We start from the raw sequence: 15,452 nt of genomic DNA on the forward strand, positions 1-15,452 counted from the left end.
TTTGGGTGACTTACCATATATAAAACTGAAGTCAATTAAAATCATTAAGTACTGTTAATAAAAACAACAACAACCAACTACTGCTACCATTAAGAACATCTTACCCAATGTATCCTAAAGAGGTCTGTCTTCACCATTTTTCTCAAAGTCATAAAGGGGTATATCTGATACCCCTCAGCATAATGAATGTGAAATGCTCTGAAAACCTGAACTGTGCACATCAATCAGAGACTTCATTTATTATAGGATCCAGTAACAAGACTTGCAAATGAAATAGATTCCATCAGTGAAACAAGGAAGAGTTAATCTTCCGTCAGCTGTAGCTCCATGTATTCCACTCCATGTATTCCAAGTTTGCTTTGAGGGGAGTACAGGTGAAGGAGTAGGAACAGAGAAAAATCCTATAGTACAAGCAGATCCAGTTGCAAAAACTGGTTATTACTCACACAAAAACAAAATCAGAAACAACCTGTTATCTTCCCAACAAGCATGTGAGATAAATTGACTGTCTTTAGGTCACCCAGTAGATGTTATGCAGAAGCAGTGGTTTGAATTTAGTGCTTGCATATATAAATTAAACTCTAGTGTTCTATTATAAAATAAACTGAAACTATTTATTTATAATAGGTAAGTAGTGCATGAACAGGATTGAGCTATCACTGTAATGAGGAAATTCCTTCAAATCAATGAACCTTCTACAGAGTAAGAGGAAGACCACAAAAATGGTAGACATGGGAATGGAAATGTGGACATTTAGAGATCGTACACTACAGACTACAGAAGTAGATGACATTTCCTAAACCTAGTATTGTTCTTTCTAACTATGTCATGATTTATTCAGATAGCTATTTAAAAATGTATATGCTATTCAATCCAACGTTGTGGCTTTATGTAGTTTCCAAACAAAAGCACCTAAAATTCAATCTAACAATTAAAATTCCAGTAGCATAAAAATTCTAAACAAAAAGAACTTGGCAAAAAGATATGTTTTAAGTCTTGTTTAGATAACAGCCAAGAGAAGGACAGCTTCAACTCCTGCAACAAATTGTTCCACTGTATTGTCTTCAAAGGTTACTCAGTAAAGAGAGCAATAATCCATTCCTGAGATTCGATACTTGTCTCTTCTCCAAACAGGGCTGCAATAGTCCATAAGCCCCCCCCCATCATAGATGTTAATTGGATATTCAGCATTAATATAGAATCCAGGAGGAACCTCAAGCTATGAAACAGATCCATATAGAGAAGGGTGACCCCATCCGGAACTCTTGTTCCAAAGTCCATCCCACAAAATAAATGACAATTCCATTTTGCCCAAATTCAGTTTCATAATGTTCTCCCACATCTGATTCTTTACAGTTCAGAGAAATTCAAAAGGAGAAGTGTAGCTGACAGCCTTCAACATACAGATAGCAAATTATTTCTGAACCTGTGCATGATCTTTTCAGTAGCCTCATGCAGGTGTCAAATAATATGGACAATAAAATGGAATCTTGAAAAATCCCTAGGACCATTTCCAAAGCCCAAGCAGAGTCTCCTACAGTGTTACCTTCTCATAACACAGAGAAAAAGAACAAATACATCACAATCCAGCGACTTCAGGAACCTTCGAAGAATATGTAGCCATTGAGATATCCATGTTTGTATTTTGGTACAGATCAACTATCAACATTATCATTGCCATTTCTTCACCAAATCTAGTCTAAATCCAGACTGGAATGAGTTCACGGAATTGGACTATCATTGTCTCTATTAGTTTGATTAAGTACAGAATATTGCACACCAGCAACATACGTGTGTCCAAAGACAGTTTTATAAACAAGGGTCTCATCATCATCTCTGTGGTAACTGCACTTGCCAAAGAGAAGTGTGAATAATTTTGGAAATCATTGTCAAGACAGTCCTTGGAAGCATTAAAAGCCAAGCAGGTAAGGAATCTATTAGGCAAGATGTGATATGAGCAAAAAGAAGAATTTGATACACTTCTTTAAGAGATAGGAAGTGAAACTGACCCAGACAGATGTTATTAGATGGTAGGTTGGATACCTCAGAGATGGCATTGCCCCAAATGGCCTTAAGCCCAACACAAATTCAAATGATTTTATCCATGAAGAACTGCACAAGCTGCTCATAATGGAGGTGAGATGTTAGTAGTATACTATGTATAATTCAATTAATATCAGTTATTCAATTAATATAGATGAGCTGGTATAACTGAACACAGAGAAAATAAGAATTTAAGCTACATAAGATACTGATATAGAGAATACCTATAAGAATAAAGATATAGTTGGAAACTATAACATGACATATAAATGATCTATTAAAATTGCTTATAGTTAGAAATAGGTATCTTACCTTCTCCAGTATAATACCAGGTTGACCTCCATAATTGTTTTCCATTTCTTTTCTGCTGATATAAACAAGAGTCTCTCCAGTGTCTTTGCCATTTTCATATACCTTTACAGAGAAGCAGTTTTCATATAAATATATATATTCAATATCTAAAAATTACGGCTTATATCATTATGAATTATCATGAAAAATCATTAGTCATCAGCAGTCTTTCATTGATTTCATTAGCCCTTTGATCACATGAAATGCTTATCATACCTATACAGACTACTATTAAAATCATACTGTATACCTATTAGCTAATAGCAAATTTGTATTTCTTTTTCCCCCAGAGGAGCTGTTGCTGCTGCTGCTGCTGCTGCTGCTATTATTATTTCCAATATTAATAGGATAAAGAATTGTTTATCCTATATTCTGGAACCATAGATCTGAGATTACTAACATTGTCACTAATTAGTGAAGTGTGAGTAATTTTAACTATATTAGTAATTATTTTATTAAATTTACTCTTAAGAAAAAACAGCACTTATTTTTTGTTGTATTTGTTTAAATATCTGTAAGCCACCTTTTGGGGACAAGTCCATACATGTAGTATACAATCATATAATTATTGATTAAACATTGACAAAGTATTTTTACCTTAATACTGACATGTACAATACAGCAATGTTTTGTTGTCTCACTGCAGGGAGGCTCTCCTGTACATTACTTCTTTCATATTTCAGCTCCGTGAAGGAACAAACTTCAAATACTCTTTCCCTGTTATTTCTTTTATACATCAACTGGATACTTGTGTAGTACATGCATTTGTCCCTTGCTGCCACTGAATTGGCCAGCATGCTCATTCTAACATATCTCCACTATTTTCCTAAGTACCAGAGAAGGATGGGCAAACAGTAGAACAGTGGAATCAGCTGAAATGGGTAATAGGGTCAGTTGGGCTATCTTCATCCTTGCAAAAATAGTATGAGGTTGTTCTTGATACTGCAGCATCTTAATAGTGTTAAAAGCAGCAGATGCCATTTTAGAACAACCATAATAGGGCTGGGCTGCAAAAATCTGGAAAACCACTACATGGCAGCAAAGGATTAGAGTGTTGTAGTTTTGTATCCCTTGTATAGTAACCCTAACACATACAAAGGAGAAGATATTAAAATGATGTCACCAATTTACCTCTGCTGCATGACAAAATGTACACATCTCAATGGGGATGAATTTTGAATATGACCAAAAGCTCTTCTGACATCATGTTAAGCCAATTTAGTACAAAGAAGTAGCGCACTGCTCTTCGATATGATTGTTTCTACTGCCCTTTTCTGAACCTGCAGTATTTTAATTTCTCTGAAACTTTCTTAAAATGTAGTGCCCAAAACTGACACAGCATGCTAGGTAATAGGAGTTTGGCCTCTTCTGTGCAGGACTCAGTTGTGTCAGATTTGTGGCTTGCTGGCAGTACTTTATATTACTAAAGTTATAAATTTGCTAGAAGCAGGATAGAATAATGAGATATAATGCTGCAGAGATAGGCCACAGAGAATGAAGCTGTTACAGAGACAGAATCACTCATAATATTGCCATCCCCCTATATGTATATGTTTGGACCAGTGCCATGCCTGTCAGTATTACTTTAATACCCATTCACTTACTGCTGAACCCTAAGGGACTTAAACCCACCCAAATCATACAGAATTTGTCCCAGCCAGTATTCAGAGCCCTGAAAGCCGAATTATAGCCCCAACTGTGTTAGTACAAAACTATAATATTCCATTAGCACAAGAAAAACAAAATTAGGGCTTGTAGATGGCCATATTAATGACTGATGAACAAATGAATGAAGACCATACTAATGCCAGTCTTGTCATGTCCAAAACAGCTCTGTTAGACATTGAGATTAATGAGGTTATTAAATTCATCTGCTTAGCTACTCATATGACCACACTCAACCTCCCTTCAGTATGGAAGTGAAAAATACCTTTCTTTTGAAATATTGCTACTTTCTTTTTCTGGAAATACCATAAATCCAGTGAAGGAAAGTGTAGATAAGAAATTGTACATATATGGGCAAATATAACAAAAATATATTGTAACATTATGAACTGTGATATTGGTTGAAGTTATCAGGTTATCTATGTATGGTTCTGGGATTATGGTTAGCGACTGACTTATTTATTTTATTGTAATATTAGTGTAGATGTTTATTGTTTTCTGTGAATATTTTACTGTTATATTATTACTGTTTTCACTGTTAATTTTAAGTAACCTGTTATGAGTTGATAATGATCAGGCAGCATACGGATTTAATAAACTAATAAATAAAATCTGTCTAGGAGTATAGAACATTTACACTTTGGAACCACACTTTCATTAAACTTCTAATATCTGCTGTCACACACTTCTATCAGAAATTAGATTAGAACATTAGTGCTATGACTTATTCTGTTGTTTGAAAATACAAGAATACAATGAAACAAAGCATCTCTCCAGACTGTTTCCAGCGCAGCTGCCAAACCAAAAAAAACTAGCATTAGTTCTTCCACCACTACTAAACAAACTGTTAAAAGTTCTGTTAAACCTCACAGTAGGTTTTACACCAACAGCTATTTCCTATATTACTGCCAAAACAATTTCCCACCCAAGTTCAGAGAAGTGAAAATAGACATAACAACACAAAAACAGAGGAGAATGATAGTAGTCAAGCTGAAATGATGCTTTGCCCTTTCTTTTGTATAAATCCTGGATTCCCTTAAAATGTAAGACCCAGATTAAACATGAAAGATGCATAAGACTTTTTATGGTTACTGCATAGAAATTAACCATAATCATCTACAGTCAGAGCTATTGTATATAACTTACCAATAAACAAGTTCCTTAACTATAAATTCAAAAGTAAACATATAACTTGGAAAATTACTATTTTCTTCTTTTTGTTAAGCACTAACTATTTAAGTACTAACTAGTTAAGTACTAACAGCAGAGGGACTTAATAGAAAAGCAGACTTGACTGCCCTCAGCCATCTAAGACCTCCATATCTGCAGAATGCCTTTAAGCTTATATAGCATTCTAGGAGGAGGAACATGCAGATGCCTGGAGCATCGATCAGCAGCAGGTGTAGCAGAAGAGAAAGTGAGCTTATAGAAGAGCATGGAAGAAAAGTTATGCAGCCAGAGTATTTCGCCAGGAGGAGCAGGGTATTCAGAGAAATCCAAGCACAGAAAGCCAGGAAGAGACCTAGAAAGATTTTGTGCAGGCCCTCCTCATATCTGGCATCAATACTACAAGGTTTTCTTCTGTTCTTCAATGGTTTCTAATCTAAATACTGTATGTCTACAACCTTATTACATAAAATGTGTCCATTTCACATGCTGTTCATAACATTTCTGAACATTTCTTCTTCTCCTTCCTATCCTCAGATTGTATTCTAATGTTCCTAGCCAGAGAGAAAAAAAAAAATCAACTTTTATTTCTGGAGTACAAATAAGCCATGGTGCAAATACAGGCAATCCTATCCATTTTTGTTCAAAATTAAATCCCAGTAGGGTTTATTCCCAATTATATCTAAGAATGCATTTTCAAATGCAGAACATCTCATTTCAGATTTTAATTTGATAAATGTTCAGACCACTAAAGTGGTACTAAAATTAAATATAAAGACTAAATTAATAACAACCAGCCTTAGAATTCACAGTGAAGATATTGATGTGCTGGATACCTTCTGCCTTTTATAAACCAACAGTAAAGGAACCAGCAGTAAGAAATACATTGCAGACTAGGTAGAGTAGCTGTGAAGGCCTTGGAAAAGATATTCAGATGCCAAGATGTGTCTATACTTACAAATATTATAATTATGCAGGCAATGTTTTTCCCTGTGACATATGGAAGCAAAAGCTGAAATTTTGAAGAAGGATAGAAAGAATATTGACGCTTTCAAACGTTTGTGTTAGATAAGATTCCTGAGAATAGCCAAGGAAATAAAGAAATGGATCATCAAACAAATCAACCTGAAGTTCTCATTCAAGGCACAAATGACTAGGCTCAAATTATCATACTTCATACACATTATGCAAAGACTTAGGCCAATGGAGAAATCTATAATGTTGGGCAAGGTGAAAGAAAAGAAGACAACCAGCAGCAAGGTGGATGGACTTAATTACAACAGCATTGGTGCATCATTAGAAGACCTGAAGGACCAAGTTGGGAACAGATCCTCCTTAAGAAAATCTATCTATGTGGTTGCTAAGAGATGACACCGAGTTGATGGCACATAATCAATCAATCAATCAATCAATCAATCAATCAATCAAATCCCTCAACGAGGATCAGTCTTTTTATTCTCATATTCCATTAGAGTTGCTAACTTTAAGTTTATTTTAAATTGGTTTAATTTATTTATATTATTTATCTGTATTTGTTATTTACTTTTCACTGTTACAGTTATTATAACTACTATATTTCTGTATTATGGTATTTGTATAATTTTGACTAGTAATTATTCCTAGTTTTATTTATATTTACCATGAAAATGTAACTGTTTATGGATGTTATATAGTTCACTGTTTTATACTGATGCAGCAGTATCAAAGGACATATATAAAGAAGTAAATGTTACACTACATACATTTTTTATTATTAGATTCAGTTGTCTATAAAAGCCATTCCCTTATATTCTGTCACATTCCAATATAAATGTGTTGTCTTTTAATAGTTTTGTAGTCTGACCAGAAAATGAAGTTTTCTTCTAATATAAAGTATATGCCTTGTACTCCATTCAAACTCTGGATTATCTTAGTCTAATTAAGTTAAAGTTAGGAGAAAATAGGCAAGTCTAGAACTTCTGGAAGGCAACCTAATTATATGTTCTCTAATTAACTTCAAAAGAGAGTTAAGTTGTATGGGCTATCACCGTTGGTCTTGGTCTTCTAGGTGCATTTTAAAGATTTTTTTTCAAATTCCAGTGGAATTATGGACACTGAAACAGGGTTGGTAATGGGTAGAGTGTTAATAGCAGAAAACCTGCTGCAAATGTGACTGCACAGTAGAGAACTTGGTCATACTTACTGATAGCAAAGAAGGCTTATTTGTACTGCATTTACATATAACCATGTGCTTCAGGAGCTGCTAATGCATGACCCGGTGATTAGTTTGACAAGTTTGTGACAAGTCTGCTGAATACTTAAATTACATAGATGCCAAATTTAGAGAAACTTGAATGAGGAATCCAAAGCACAATCTGTCCAGGTTTTGTGAAGTCAGTCCTCATTGTGGCCTGAGAATACTGATAAGGTACTTGTAGCTTTAAAACTGATTGTCTGTTCTCTTGACCTATGACATAATTAGAACTGCCGTTTTTACTTAAAAATGAGAATTATAACTTTGGTTTCTAAATAATAATTTAGAAGAATAATTATAAATGTTGTTTCTGGTTTGATGGCCTCAATAGAAATGAATGCTAAGCTAAGTAGGCCAGCATTCTACTTTTATATTCTTATATTTAAAATCACAGCAGCACAGGAACTATGGAGGAAGAAGATAGAAAAATGGGAATGGAGGCACTGCAATCAATCACCCATTTATGCATCTGATTCTGAAATCAGAGTGGATCACTCCTGATATGATTTCTTAGCACATAATATTTTCTTGGCTATGATTCAAGGGATATTCCAGCAGTTTCAAACTATGGTTCAGTTTATGCTTCTTTGGGTTGTTTTTTTTTTAATAAATTACAACCACTGGCTTGTTAAAAATTTCATAATCTGATTAAAAAAAAGTAGCTGCAAGGATTTTTGTCTAAACATAAGTTGAAAAAACAAAATATTGCACATACAGTACCACTTTCTTTTACAGTTTCCAGAACACTGCTAAGATAGGAAAAGGTAAGGACTTCCTGGAGTCAAGTTTGACTTACAACAGTGATACAGAAGTGGCTGGCTAGCTATGGCCTTCTTCTGGGATGTATTTCTGTCTTCTCAATCTAGCTTATAGCTCTTCATAGTGCTCTCCTATCCAAGTAATTACTAAAGTCAGCTAAAATCATTAGGTACTGCCACTTGTTGTGACATTCCTTGGAAAGAATCTCCAGGGGGAAAAGCAGTATTGGGCTAGTATGTACACCTTCTGCATCATGAGCACGGTGAAAATAATCAAGATAAATTCTCAACTTGCTCTACTTGCAGTACTTCAAAATTTACAAAGAAGTTCTGTACATACTCCTTTCCTACACTTAATCTACAATCAATGGATAGGAGATACTGCTTTAATTACTCTAATCTATGAATTAACTAGCTAAATTAAATTCTTAATTTTAATCAGTGGGTTCAGTGCAAAGAATTATGACATACTTCACTGTTGTATTATTGTCCTTACAGTATGTGTCATTCATAATTGATGTTATCCATCAGGTGAAGCAGGATCCCTTACAGGTGCCAAGACAGCTTTTGATGAATTTATAGATGTTCACCTAATTAATGTTGGGTATCCCAACCTTAAAAACTAGAAAACTCTGAGAAAAAGAACAAATCCTTTTCCTAGAAAAATCAAAAATAAACCTTAGAATTTTTGTGGGAAATTATGAAACAGATGCTTTTAAAAAATACAGCTGAAAAACTGTAATGATGACTAAACTCTACCTACCTTTAGCTTCAGCCCCTGTGAAGGAAAAGTACTAGTTGGGAGTTCTTTAATATGTTGGTAGACATAAGAAGCACATTGTTCCTGCTCAGCCTGTAACTGAGGGGCAAGTTTAGAAAGATGACCTTTGTAGCTCTTGATGACCGCTTGCAGTTCATCAATCAAGTTGTGCACCTGAAGGGTTAAATTATGAGAGCTGTTAGCAAGAGGCAATTGTTGATGTCACACCTATTAGAATTCTCATTACAAATCTGACTGAGATGTAATTTTAGTCTGACAGAAAATAAAGAATTTATGTCTCTCTCCTCTATTTAAACATCTATGTATTATGGAACAAAAGCCTTGATAAAAATGAGGCAATGAAAGAAACCAAATACATGGTTCTTAGTTAAAAATGCAAAGGTATTTTAATATTACATGCAATCATTTTATTAAGTGTTTAGTTAATTTCCTAAGTAAATATTTTCAATAAATAATTAATTAAAATGCACATTACTAAGGGCAACAATTTGCTATTTCTACCCCTCCCAACAAAAAAGCATTTAATTTTAAAGGAAGATAAACAATAGTTTTTATGAGGATAGCAAATTCATGCTCACCACGACTACATGAAATCAAGGCAATGTGCACAGCCCTCTGTTCTCCCCTTTTTCCCCAGAACAAAACTCCTGTGAGGTACAGGTAGTCCCCAGGTTAAGAATGCCTGGTTTACAGATAACCCATAGTTAAGAACAAAGCCTACTGTAGCAAAATCTGAGTTAAATACACAATGATTTGAGTTAAATACACAATGGTTTGAGTTAATTACACAATATTACTTATACAGTATTATACAATAATACTGTTCCAGCTAACATACAAATTCAACTTAAGGACAGACCTTGGGAACAGAACTCATTCTTAAACTGGGACTACCTGTAGTAAGAAAATCAGTAAAGTTAGTCATGCCCTACTTCATCACCTCCATTACCTTAATCACTAACCACCCTATTTCTCCAAGTAGTAAAATAAGCATGTTGCTGTAAAAGATTCCAAATTCAATCTCTGATACTTCCAGAAAAATCTGGATAAAAAAAAATCTGGTATCTGGAGAGTCACTGCTGGTAAGGTAGCTTTGGGTGACAATTCTTAAGAGGAGGAAGAAAGATATTCTGAAGCCTTTGCCCAACCAGAAGCAGACAGCAGAAGTTCAGATCATAATAACAGAGAAACCTACCCCTTGCAGAGCATAATTCTTATAGTCAGTCTCACAATCCCTGTAAAAAACTTTGCAGTGGTTTGATTTTTCCTTCCAGTATAAACACAATGATCTGAACTGTCCTTACTCTAGTTCCTAGCCTCTGGGATCAAGCAAGCCATTTCAGAGTCTTCTTCCTCACCATACATATGGAGTGCATTACAACCATGGTTATAACTGTTGTTAAAAGCACCTGGCTGAAAACCTATGATGTTATGCAATGTATGGAAATGTATATGCAGGAAGAATGAGACCAAGCAGATTTCTTATATCAACAGCTCAGATTTTACAAATCAGCTAACTATTTGTAAAATAGTTGAATGCGTATAGTTTATATTGAAAACATGGGGTGTAGGGATAGCAATTTACTTTCCCCATTTCTGTGTAGTGAGGACAGCAGGGTTTCTATTAATCTAGGAGCTCCCTTAGCTCAGAGGACAGCCATTGGCACTCTCCTACTGGCGGTCTAGAGGAGTTCTGATGAACTACAAGCAGGAGCAAAGGCAGTTGGATGATCAACTTCATAAACCTTTGAATGGAAAGGAAAGTGGCAATAGTGCTACATAGAATAGTCCTAAAATCTACCTTTGTATCAGAGGACTGAAAAATAGCCCTGGGAAAATTAATATCTTTCTTGGGGACAGAGGATATGAGGCCTTCCTTTTAATCTCTCTTACCTTGGAGAATCTATTCTCACACAGAGCCTTAAAGGTAAGCCTACTTCATTTTTACAAACCCAGATAATAAACTCTTCTTTCTCCCTTTCCTGTCACCTTACCTTTATATTTATTGTAGAAAAAAATAAGTAAATGGATCCAGTAAGGGGAAGAAACAACAGTGGTTGTTTACAAAATGTTGTTGCAATGTTTGATAGAGCTACATGGATGTTGTCAAAGAACTACATAATACATTGGCTGCAATGAAGTTATGTCTGACCTTCACATTAGCTTTCTTACCCTTTTATATCATTTTGATGTGCGTTATTTTTATCTGTTTTAGCAATGCTTTTTGTTTCTATGTACAGAACATTCTCTTTATATAGAGCTATGTTGCAGTTTCCTAAAAACCTTGAGTAAATTCATCTTTATACTGATTTTTTTCTTTGTATATCACACTTCAGTGATGTCATAATATTGATCCTCCCACCAAAAGATGAGAGAGACCCAATTCAGTGCAGCTTTGCTGGCAGTGAGTTGTATCACTCCACAGATATTAGTACATTCTATTCAATTTAAGTTTTCTTTTTAGAGAATCTTTTTTCCAAAACTTGTATTATCAGTTGAAGTTTTTATATATTGATTGGTTTCTATAAAAGTGTCTTCATATATGTCTATGTCTTAGTAATACATTATCAATATTTTGAGCAATTAGAAAATATAAATGTACTGTTTATATGACTGCCACTGTCTCAGGGTCTACTAATGCAATAACTGATTGTTATCTTTACATAAAAATACAGCACTGAACATCTATTATTAAGACATGGGGAACTAAGCAAATTATTCAGGCCTTTAAACATGGAATATCATTCAATTTAAAAAACCAAGAAAACAAAGTATTATTCATATTTAATGATTGCACTGTAAATGTCAATGAGGTTTTTTTCAGTTCTTAACTATATTCAAAAGCTTCTGTCCAACCATCTGAAAGAGACTGTTATAATTTTGTTCAGGAATGATGACCGCTTTTACTAGATTGTTCAATCTATTCAGATAGTTTTGTTGATATTTGGAATCATGCTGCTGAATAGCTTCATTTAGATTTAAATCAATTACAATTATATATACACACACATACATACATACATACACATACACACACACACACACACACATACACACACACACATACTGAAAACCAACCCAGGCATATCAAATATAGTTCAGTATCAAACTGATTCCACCCACAAAAAAAGACAGATGCTACAATATATAAAGTGATTGTTTACATTACATAGCATATTCCTGCCCATGCATAAAACATAACTGCCTTCATATGCACATATATCAAGCAAAAACAAGGAAATCCCCCCAAAAGCATTTGAAATAGGAATCATAATTAGACATAGGAATACATTTTAAAGATTACAATCAATTGGTTTTATAGTATAATCATTGAACCGCATAGATGTTATTTTCCTCTCCTCCTCCCTATATTCCTTTGCATATCATCCTGCCTAAGTTTTGAAGAAGACTGCAGTGGGGAAGGAAATTGTTTTTTCCACTTCAGGTGGCCAATGAGGTATGTACTATTCTACTGTTTCATTATCTTTTAAATATGTATTTTATTTTCACTTTTGTGAACTATATAGAAAACATTGTGTTGATGGCAGTTAGGTAAACACGGCAGAGAAGAAAACAAATAAATTGTACATTGTTTTCTCTAGCTTCCAACACTGAGGGGAAATTGCAAAGTTATGCAGACAGCTGCAAAAATGTTTATGTTGTGAGATGGTAATATTAGCACTAAATGAGATGGCTCATTTAGTCCTCTCTGTATGTTATCCTATGTGTCAACATGATGCCTTTTAAACTAAAATATTGCTAAGTATTGATTTTTCTGTATTTTGATGTGCTGCAAAGAAATAAATAAGCAAAAAGTCTTCAAAAATGTCCACATTTTGAATCTTTTCCTGCCCCCATAATAAAACCCATCCTTCCCATTCAAATACACTTTTGAAGACAAAACCTGACCTTTTCTGACCCCTGTATTAAAAGGTCTGTTCATAATTCAGTCTGTGTGTAGAGAAGCATCCATGTGGAAACATGGAGGCCTGTGAGATATGTAGCTTTCCCCTTTACACGTTATCTGACCCTATGAATCCTTTTCACAAAAGAAGGATTTATGTATGCATAATTTGAAGGGGGGGGAGGCCAGGCTTCACTGTGCTTCAGAAAACACACATTTTATTCCTCCTTCTCCAGGAAAACCCAGCATGAATTTGAGTGGATAGATTGCAAGTATAAGGGTGAAAAGAAAGGTAGTTGCTAAGAAGACCCCCTATCTTTTTTTTTTTTCACTTGGTTGGGTTAGATTCTTTTTTTTCCTTAATGCAAATGTATTGTTTTCTGGCTTTTAATGTTCTTTGCCATGTAGAAGTGATGATTACCACTCTATCTGAGACAACGTGCTTCCATTAGAATAGCAGCAAATTCATCTCTAGGGTTGGGTTTTAATGGTCCAGTACATGGAATGTGCCTTTGTACTTTTTGTCCATTCATAATATATTACAGCTATTCTGGCATTAAGGAATACATGTACATGAATAAGGAACTGAATTGCTTGGCATGGCGATTGTCACTGGAGGCAGAATTATAGTGATAATCCCCTTGTCTCTTTGTAGTTGGCTACTCTGTATTAGACACTGAAATCACTGTCTTCAGTTATGCCCACATTTGTGTTTTCTTTTGACTTGATGCAAAATTAGGCTTAACAGGTATAATGAGTGCCTTGTAGAGTCTACAAAGCTATGGGTAGACCCAGGAGATGGGGCAATCCTTCCTTCCTTCCTTCCTTCCTTCCTTCCTTCCTTCCTTCCTTCCTTCCTTCCTTCCTTCCTTCCTTCCTTCCTTCACACACACACACACAGACACACACACACACACAGAAAGAATACATCATTTTTATTATTAATAAAAATAGATTACTAGCAAAATAAAATATGACAACATATAGTCCCTTTTAAAAGTATACCTGTTCCGGGTTCAATGAATTATACCCTTCCTCACTTGCCATATGATTCATTTTACTTCTTTAACTGTCACTCTGTGATTACTATGCTAAGTTCTCACTGGGTACTTTATCTTATTAGAGGTTGTTGTTAGTTTCTAAAAATTGTACTTCTGAATATTCTAACTCTCAGTGATCCAATTTTGACATCAATCTTGTCAGCACTCATTACCAAGTTCTCTAACAGAGTACTCATAATTATGAGCAAAGGATCAGGCAGAAAGAAGGCTTATGCACTGTAGAAGCATTAGGCTCAATGGAAGGGAATAAGAGGGTTATCATGGACTAAACCTACTTTGCATGAGGAAAGTTTTTTTTCCCTTCCATATAAGTCTTGTCCCATATAATACAACATAATGAAGCATGCTCCTGACCTATTTTTATCAACACATACAGTAAATATGTTGTACATTGTCTAGATTGGCTTGGACAATTGAGGCAGCTTATACATTGAACAAATACTTTAAAAATAAATAAATGGTAAAATTACCAAGCCAAAATGACTCAGCTCTGATGTTGCCTTAAGACAAACCATGGTTTATAAACACAACAGAGAGGATCATCCATCCCATTCAGCCAAAACTAACAAATCACATTACATGAGTGATGTGTGAACTTGAACTTAGTTCAAGAGGAGATGTAGTAACTGTGCCAAACAACATTTCATTCAACTCCTCTCCCCATGAGGTGATGAATGCAATGCAATGCAATGCATTCTTTTCTAAATGCTCACAGACTGCTTAATAATCTGTTTCAGCATTTTGCAAATACCAATATTAAGCTGATGAGTCTGTAGTTGCCCAGGTCTTCTTTTTCTTCCCTTTTAACAGCAGGAACATTTGCTTTTCTCCAATCCTATGGCACTATGCCCATCTTTCAAGATTTTTCAAAGATCATAGGGGCTTTGAGATGAATACACAAACTTCTTCAAAACTCTTGGATATAACTAATCTGGTCCTAGCCACGTAAACTCATTCACAGTAGCTGGGTATTCCCTAAACATATTTTTGCTTATCTTGGGTTATCAGTCCCACCTTGTGTTATTATCCTTAAACCCAGCTGAATAGTTCCCCTTTCAGGAGAAAACCAAAGCAAAGTCACTTGTTAGTATCCTCCTGTCATCTCCAAATAGTGGGCCCACTCCTCCCTTTTTTCTTCCTTTTACTACTGACATAACCAAAAAGCCCCCTTTGTTGCTTTTAGCTTGCCTAGCCTAATGGGCCATTCCCATGATAGAAACGTTCATGAACAACCATCAGAATTTCCTCAGGAGATTTAGAGGCCATTTCAGGGATTCTATCCAAAGGCTCATGGCCAATCGGGAGATTTGGAAATTCAAGCAAGGCAACAGAGTAAGATTATACATTGTGGATTTTAAACTATTAGCTGGAGACATTGGATGGAATGAGGTGGCCCTCATTGACCAGTTAGGGAGGGGTTGAACGAAGACCTTCAAGATGAACTGATAAGGCAGGGGACCCCAGCCACTTTGGATGAGCTGTACCAGCA

The 15,452-nt window shown here is 35.1% G+C and overlaps 1 protein-coding gene across 1 annotated transcript in view; it reads right to left on the reverse strand.

Annotated features, from left to right (window-relative positions):
* The window catches only part of DCDC1 (doublecortin domain containing 1), a 318,605-nt gene that overhangs the window by 174,199 nt on the left and 128,954 nt on the right, over positions 1-15,452 (reverse strand). Inside the window, exons 10-11 of the mRNA XM_088145090.1 lie at positions 8,981-9,151; positions 2,356-2,457 (exon numbers count right to left, since the gene is read on the reverse strand). Of these exons, the coding sequence (XP_088001216.1) occupies positions 2,356-2,457; positions 8,981-9,151 (273 nt within the window). The remainder of the gene's footprint in view (positions 1-2,355; positions 2,458-8,980; positions 9,152-15,452) is intronic.

This window comes from Python bivittatus, unplaced genomic scaffold, assembly GCF_059951505.1.
Source record: "Python bivittatus isolate LINGU-HERP-01145 unplaced genomic scaffold, Pbiv_v1 ctg000480_np1212, whole genome shotgun sequence".
Lineage (NCBI taxonomy): Eukaryota > Metazoa > Chordata > Lepidosauria > Squamata > Pythonidae > Python > Python bivittatus.